Source organism: Erythrolamprus reginae, chromosome Z (genome assembly GCF_031021105.1).
Source record: "Erythrolamprus reginae isolate rEryReg1 chromosome Z, rEryReg1.hap1, whole genome shotgun sequence".
Classification (NCBI taxonomy): Eukaryota; Metazoa; Chordata; class Lepidosauria; order Squamata; family Dipsadidae; genus Erythrolamprus; species Erythrolamprus reginae.
The window spans coordinates 93,290,437-93,298,967 of NC_091963.1; the positions used below are offsets into that span (position 1 = coordinate 93,290,437).

Here is an 8,531-nt window from a genome sequence, read left to right on the forward strand (position 1 = left end):
TCGAGATCCAGGTCGACCTCGACCGGATTTCAAATCTTCGAAACAACTGCGGTTCAGAGATTTCAAACAATGGGAGGAACGATGGAGGGGTTTGGGGTGCCCGCGCGCGGGGGGGGGACGTTCCCGTAGCTCTTCCATTCGCTCTTTCGGATGAAGCTGCCCCTCCCTCCATTCAATTTTCTATGCCAGGAATCGGGCAATGGAAGCAACTGGCGGAGCGGCCTTTGCTTTCTCCAGAAGGAGAGAGGCAGGGCTGACCTTCGACGCACCCCCCCTTTTCAAAGCCCACGGGATCTTTCTTTCTTTCTTTCTTTCTTTCTTCCTTTTTTCTTTCATTCTCTCTTTTTCTCTTTCTCTCTCTCTCTCCTTCCTTCTCTCTCTGTCTCTTTTTTTCTGTCTTCCTACCATCTTTCTTTCTTTCCTTTGTTTCTCTCTCTTTCTCTCTCTCCCACCTTGTTTCTTTCTATTTTCCTTCCTTTTTACCGTTCTTTTTTCTCTCTCCTTCCTTCCTTCTTTTTCTTTCTTTCCTTCCTTACTTCTTTTTTCTCTTTCATTCTCTCTTTCCTTCCGTCCTTCCTTCCTTCATTTTTTCCATCTCTCTCTCTTTTTCTTTCTAACTTCTTACCATCTTTCATTCATTCCTTTCTTTCTCTCCCTCTTTCTCTCTCCCTCTTTCTTTCTATCTGTCTTCCTTCCTTCTTACCATTCTTTCTCTCTCTCTCCTTCCTTCCTTCCTTCCCCCCTCTGCTCCCTCCCTTCCTCCTTTCGCCTCCTCCTTCCCTCCCATGTTTTCCCTTCTTTTGAAGTTTGCTCTTTGCTTGCTTTTTCTGTCAAACCTTTGCAAGGATATCTGTCCCAGGCTTCTGGAAATAACCTGCAATTCACGTGAGAATTCGCCATTTCAGTGAGTCTTTGGGGCAAGGGCGCCCCTCCCTCTCCTGCAGGAGTTTTTTTTTTTTTAAGTGTCCGGGGACTATTCTGCAAAGTGAAAGTAAGACTTGGCGAAGCTTGTTTGTTGACTTGAGGTCAAAGCTTGAGAATCTAGAAAGGTGCCGCTTGGAGAATCAAGAGGAGTGCCACTATGAACAGGAAATTTGGAGTGCCTGGAATTGGTTACCAGACACTTTTAGCACAAAATTATGGTTTTTTTCTCAAGGTGACACACCACCCGAGTTATGCTCGGTTTTTTGGTGAATTTTGACACACCAAGCTCAAAAGGTTGCCCATCACTGACCTAGTCCATACTTGTACTTTTGATTTTTCTTGCTTAAGTATAAAACCTTGCTTTTCTCTATGTTACATTTCATTTTGTTGTATAGAGCTCAATGAACTCGTTTATTGAGATCCATCTGGATCTTGAGTGTATCTTCTTGAACAGTGATGGCAAACTTTTTTTGGCTCGGGTGCCAAAAAGGTGTGTGTGCGCGCGCTAGTGTGCACATGTATGCCCACACCCATAATACAATGTGCTCCAGACCTCCAGTAGGCCCGGTGGGCCATTTTTTGCCAACCCCAGGTTTCAGGAGGCTTTCTTGCAGCCTGGGGAGAGCAAAAATGGCCAAAAAGAAGGCCTAAAATCAGCCGATCAGCGTGCACATGCGCACTGGAGCTGACATAAGGCAGTGCCTTGTGTGCCCTCAGATATGGCTCCGCGTGCCACCTGTGGCCCCCGTGCCATAGGTTCACCATCACTGTTCTAAGATATTGGCTATTCCTACAAGCTTGGGTTCATTTGCAAGTTTAATGAGTTCCTCTTCTATTCCATCATCTAAATTCTTTCTGAAGACATTGAAAAGTACTGGGTCTAATACTTCTTACTTCCCTCCATGTAGATAGTTTGTAAGCCAGTTACAAATCCATCTGGTGATGATGCAGTCTATTTTACCAAGAAGATGATTGTGATCACCTTTTTCAAATGCCTTACCGAAGTCCAAGTGTATTATGCTCAGTGCATTTTGCTGGTCCACTAATTTAGTCACTTTGTCCAAAAAATGAAATAAAGATTTGTTGACATGATTTATATTTGACAAACCTGTGTTGGTTACTAGTTATAGCTTTGCTTGCTTCTTCTTGTTTGCAGATCTGCTGCTTGTCTTTTCTAGGCTCTTCTCAGGTCTTGATGCCAGGCTGACTGATCTATAGTTTTCTGGATCTTTTTTTCCCCCTTTCTTAAAAATGGAACCACATCAGCTCTTTTCCATCTTTCTGTTAGTTTTCTGATTCTCCAAGATATTTGAAACATGATTTATTGTCTCTTATAGTGAAAAAGATATAGAGCAAGAAACTTTAAAATGCCTGTCTCTATCCTGAACTGTTTAGAACAGGGGTGTGACACTCAAAGCGTGGGGGGTTGGATCTGGTGCCCGTGCCAGTGAAAACAGAGCTTGGGGGAGCTTCAGGTGGCCTCCCAAGCTCTGTTTTCATTTTCAGAGAGTTCCAGGAATCCATCACTGCCAAAAACAGGGCTCAGAGCCCGTTTTCATTGACAGAGTCCTTGGGCCACCAAAGGCGTTCCTGACTAGAGTGACATCGATCTGGCCACACCCACCCTGGTCATGCCTACCCTGGCCCCCCAGGGTCAACCAACCCTGATGCAACTCTCAATGAAATCGAGTTTGACACCCCTGGTTTAGAAGTTTCTCCAAACAGTAATACAAATGAGAGTTTGTTGTCTTTCAGTTTTCCATATCTGTTTTTGAAAAATCAGAGAATGCGATTGAGTTACAATTGAATAAAAAGCTGCTCTCTTACTTATAGACATTATCTTGTAAAGGATGATTTTAACAACAATAGAAAATTATGATTTTCCATGCTTAGGTTAATGCATGGCTTAAAGAAAGAACTCTCAAGAAGATACAGGCATCAAGTGTCTCACTGCTTGTCTGGTATTTTGCAGAACTCCCATCGGATTGCATCCCTACTATAGTTTCATGTGATTGGGTGCTGGACAGTGTTTCCAGCTATCAGTGTAAGCCGTTCAAATACTACAGCATCCCAAAGGTATGATGGAATTAATTCTTAGAATTATACCTGAATGTTTTTTGAATAATTTTCTTTACAAAGACTGTGACATTATAAATATGTCAGTTGGCCTAAAATGCCCCACCTTTCATCACAGGTAAAATTAGATTTATAAATATCAATTTTCAACATAGTGGATCACAAATAAAGTGTTCTTTATGATGATGCAGATTATTTTACAATCTGTTGTTGCCTTGTTTGGAAAGATTTTTTGTTTCTTTCTTTTTTCATAATGTCTTTAAAAGGTAATCATTTGCAAGAGTTAGATGGAACGAAAAGTTTCAATGAGCTGGATAGTAGCAGTTTGTCTGCTTGCTTCATGGAGAGTGTTAAAAGAGGCAGTTATGCTGGACCATTGGCATAGCATACAACTAGAAGCAAACCAGATTGGGGATGGCCCAAGAGACCTCTGAAAAAGATCATAGGGCAATAAAGAGGCATGTGTGGAATCAAATATTTGTGTTTGATAATAAATGAGTCAGAAATGTAGTCAGTTAGAAATTCATTATCTGTCCAGCAAGTTAAAAGCAAACTTGTCTTGATCAGTACCAGAATCATTGTAGTGAGTGTGGTTGGCCTTAAAATTGTACAAATTTTTTATATAATAAAGAAACTGAAATGGGAACAATCTCACTTCTTCAGCTTGTATAGCAGCAGATGGTATACGCTGAAAGGAGAGACAGTCCTTATCCTCTTTCATTCATCTGCCCATTTCAGAAAATTAAGTGAATAGGTGTAGAGGAGGCAGGTAATATTATTGTCCCCAGCAAGGACCCCCTCACTTATTTCTCATTTTTTTCCAATAGTAAACTTGTGCTATCTCACAAGCATATTTTATTCCTCCTGTGCATGTGTGCACATGTTTACATTTATGTTCATTTCATGAACACAAATATGACATTCTGTTTATTTAAGGTTGGGGTGGTGGGAGAAACACATTGAGATTTTTTCTGGATATGGCAATTTTTTTGTTAATTGAATAATTTGTTTTTTTGCAAACAAAGATTCTTATCTGAGTCCCTGAATCTAAGGCCAAGGAATCACTGGTGTTTTGTACATATTTTATTTGGCGCTTTTACATTGATTCTTATGGGAAAAATTGCTTCTACTTACAAACTTTTCTACTTAAGAACCTGGTCACAGAACAAATTAAGTTCTTAAGTAGAGATACCACTGTATATATTATAATGCTTCAATATTTTAAGACATGTGCTAATAAGATTTTTTCATTTTTACTAAAAGTTATCAAAGATTAATTTAACAACAGATTTTTAAAATAATTCAGTGTTCAATGCAAATGTTTATAACAATAAGTAATATGCATTGTCTTGCTTTGGGGCAGTAAATACTGTAAGCAACATGGAAGTCAGAGTGTGATGATGCAAATTTGAGTTAGTGAAAAAGGCAGTATAGTATGTAGGCAGATGTAGCCAGTTAATAAAGGTCTGACCTTCAGGAGAAGCAAGAGGTACTGCTCATCAGAGTCCTAACTCCAAATGATTGGTCTTTTACCCTTTTATCTCCCTTTGTTCACAGAAACTATCTTCCATATCTAAATAATAAAGTTCTTGTAGCCCAAATGGGATAACAGCTTTCAATGGGTATCTCACCTACATCGATAAACAAGTTTTGGGAACTGGAGAAGTATGTTGCCTGGTGAATTGTGATGTCTTCCATGAGGTTTCAAATCAGGAGCAATCTCTAATTTATGCACTTATTTCTTTATCTATTGCCACATGTTTCACAAATAGTGTAGAAAATCAGCAAAATTTTCTACATTTATAGTTTAAAAATAATAGTTGAAATAATATGTAGCCCACATTAAAAGCTAGCAGTAAGAGACAGAAGGCTGCCACCCTAAAATAAAATAAAATAAAGTATTATCAAATAAAATCAGATTTGTGTATATTTTATTTGTAGTTGGATATTTTTCTCAGAGGACTGATTGCTTTGTGGTTTCTGTTTCCATAGTGCCAGGTTCAAGCTCAGGGTCTAACTTTTGCTTCTTGTTGAGATGCAGGTGGTGTTGACTAAACGCGCTCTTCTCTTCCTAGTCTCTGCTCAGAAAGAGATTAAAACTATCTTGGGGCAACTTATTAATATCACATGCAAGGAGTACCTCTTACATGTTACTGCACGTGAAAGCATAGTTTAAAACAATGTTGTTTTAAAATTATCATGCTTTTATGTATACATATTCTAAATTAATCAGGTGAAGTAAAATTTTCTGGAAATAACTTCAGCAGAATGAATTAGTCATATAAAAGTCTTAACTAACCTAGGATTCAGAAAATTTGAGTCTATTTTATATATGTGATGTTTGAGCATCTGACCGGGAATTTGTAAGACTAGTACCATTAATAATCTGATTTAAATTTCTTTAAATGTTTCATTCATTTCACTTTTCTCCCACAGCTTCCTCAGTTTAAATCCTTATATTTAAATGCCCTTCATAGCCCCTATTCACTCTACTGACATTCCTAGACTATTTTGAAATACATATTGCAAGTACAAGTATTCATAAAATCTTTTATTAAAACAGAAAAATACGATATTGTGGCCTTTTTAAAAATGTAAAATAGCACTTTCATTGTGGATTTCTCTACTTGTTCTATTGGCATGAGAACTAGATGCATCACTGCATGTTATCTGCTTTCATAAGGAGTAATTGGCTAATGAATGTTCACTAACCAGCAGCATAATCCTTAGCCTGATTATATTAAAAGTGCCCCATCTATTGCCAGGAATTTATGCAACATTTTTACTGTCAATTCAGCTTCGCCTTTTGACTGTTAAATTTCTTATCTTCAGCGTTCACCTTAGCATCTGTTATCTTTCTTTCGAAAGATTATAGCTATCTTTCAAAACATTGCATAGATTATGTGAGGAAATTGGCTGAAGATAATGCTGTAAAAGATAATAGGCAGTACTCTGAATTATCTATCCATTTGGAAGGTGAACATAGATCCACAGCTATTGGAAAGGTAGCTGCAGTCAAGATGATGAAGAACAAAATATTCTTGCATGACATTTAAACAGGATGGGGTAGGATTGGATTGAATTGAATTGAATTGAATTATTTGGCCAAATGTGATTAGACATAGAAGGAATTTGGTTTTGGTGCAGTTCTCATTATACATGCACGCAACAGATTAATAATCATAATACCAATAAGAGGAAGTAATAAATATAAAGGTAATAAATAATTAATAGTAATAAATAGTAAATGTATAATTTAGGACTTTTCTAGCATGCAGTCATCTTGATTTTTACCATCTTGAGCAGGGGGGTGGACAAGAAGGCCTTCAAGACCCCTTCCTACTGTTACTTTGTTCTGTTCTGAAAAATGCAACTTTTACTCTTTAAAATAAAAATTTCTCCCTAGCTTCTTGTCCCTGTTCTTGGATGCAGGAATTTCCAGCATAGATCCCATATTTCTACTATGCATTTGGTGAGTTCAGTCTTGACTGCCTTTTTTACCATAAACAAAGGAATAACCAATAATCATAGAAAGTGGAGAAAGTATTTTCTGTTCAATGGGGTCTGTCAAAACCTGTGAATTCTGAGTTACATTTCATCTTGCTCATAACTCATGAGATAACTTGACAGCTGTTGTTTGCAGCCTTTTCTCTGTTATTTAGCCCGCCCCCTGTGATAATATTTCATAGTTTCTGATCCTCTGCAAAAGAAGAGAAACGCCTCCAGGATCCAAGGTGGATCAGGAATCAGAACCAAAGGTTTACTATTCCAGGCTTTCGGACTTATACTGAAACCCATTGTCAGGAAATTTATTTATTTGTTTGTTTGTTTGTTTATTTATTTAATTAGGCATATAAGCTTAATTAATTAATTAATTAATTAATTAATTAATTAATTAATTAATTAATTAGGCTTATATGCCTTATCTCTCCCCATGACATCAGACACATTCTGATAGAAAGATAAGTTCCCTGAGGGATGGGTTCCAGTTTTCTCCTTTTCTAGTTTCTGTTGAGTCTATTGTCATATTCCAGGAGTAGCCCAGCCAGTGTCTCCCCATTACTTGACAGGCACATTTTTGATATTTTTTTCAAATCAGATAAGTTAATAAACTAGAGTTTGATCTTTCATTCCAGAATAATCTAGAACCATAAAAAATGGTAGCTGAAGAGTTCTCTCTTTTAACATCAGTTGAAATTAATTCCAATCAAAATAATTATTGTGCAGTATGTTTTAAATAGAACAGTAATAATGTGAAACTATTTGTGCGAATCAAGTTTTAGTCTACTGTCTTCATGCATCACTTATACAGAGTAAGAAATAATCTAGGAGTGTCTAAGCCAATAGTTACTTTTATTTCAAATACTTTTTAGTATGATTCCAGAATGCTAGAAATAGCCAAAACATATAGAAATTGCTGTAAATCATATAGTCATTTAGGTGAGAGGGACAGTGTAGGAATAAATAAATAATAAATAAATTGAATGATAAACTCAAGTTGTGCATTTGAACTGCCACAGTTCCTAAATTCTGCAAGACAATTTATACAATAACATCCATTTCAACTCTTTCTTGAAGAACAAAAGAGTCATTTGAATATGTATAGACAGAATTGGATAAAATAATTTTAGGACAGAATAAAAAAATTATATCTAAATTATATAAATGCTTCTTGAATTATAAAATGGAGGATTATATAGCGAAAGGGAATATTCATAATTGGAACACAAATTTTGGTTATAACGTAAACCTAGATAAATGGGACACAATCTGGTGTAAAATTATAAATTAATGAAATCAACTGCTTACAGGGAGATCTTATACAAAATGTATTATAGATGGCACCTCCCACCCACAAGACTTGCGCAAATGTATCCTAAAGTAAAGCCATATCGCTGGAGATATAAAGAAAAACATGGGAACCTATTATCATATATGGTGGACTTGTCCTCTAATCAAGAAATTTTGGACTAAAATACAAAAATGAATAATGAATATAATCAAAGTTAAAATAAATAAGAAGCTGGAAGTATTCCTTCTAGGAATCTTAGATCAAAAATTAGATCAAGATAAATATTATCTAACGATACACATATTAACAGCAGCTAAAATGGCGGTAGCTCAAACTTGGAAACAACCAACCCTACCATTGGTACTTAAAAAAATCATGGACTGCGCGAAAGCAGATGCTTTAGTACTAAAACTTAGAAACAAAGAAGATTCCGCCTATTACAAAATTTGGAATTCCTTCTATGCCTGGTTTAGAAGAAAGAAGGATAAAATTAAAACAGGATTACAGTTGAATTAACAGTATTAGAATTTTGGGATTACGAAATTAAATATGTACTTGTGTAATATATATTTTGACTGATGATTTTTAGAATTTTAAGCATTAAATGTATATAATTAACATAAGGCGGTAATAATAATAAATGTTATAGGTAGAAATTAATAACAAAATTAATTAAATTGGATGCTGATTGTATTGCCAGAATTTAAATGAATGGAAAGGAGTGATAGAATGAGTTTCC

At 36.2% G+C, this 8,531-nt stretch overlaps 1 protein-coding gene across 3 annotated transcripts in view; it reads left to right on the forward strand.

Moving 5' to 3' along the window:
* The window catches only part of BRCA1 (BRCA1 DNA repair associated), an 88,624-nt gene extending 83,710 nt beyond the window's left edge, over positions 1-4,914 (forward strand). For all 3 annotated transcript variants that reach the window (XM_070727011.1, XM_070727010.1, XM_070727009.1), the window contains 2 exons: positions 2,897-3,000; positions 4,558-4,914. In XM_070727011.1, the coding sequence (XP_070583112.1) occupies positions 2,897-3,000; positions 4,558-4,581 (128 nt within the window). In that variant the 3' untranslated portion in view covers positions 4,582-4,914. The remainder of the gene's footprint in view (positions 1-2,896; positions 3,001-4,557) is intronic.
* Positions 4,915-8,531: the final 3,617 nt, after the last annotated feature.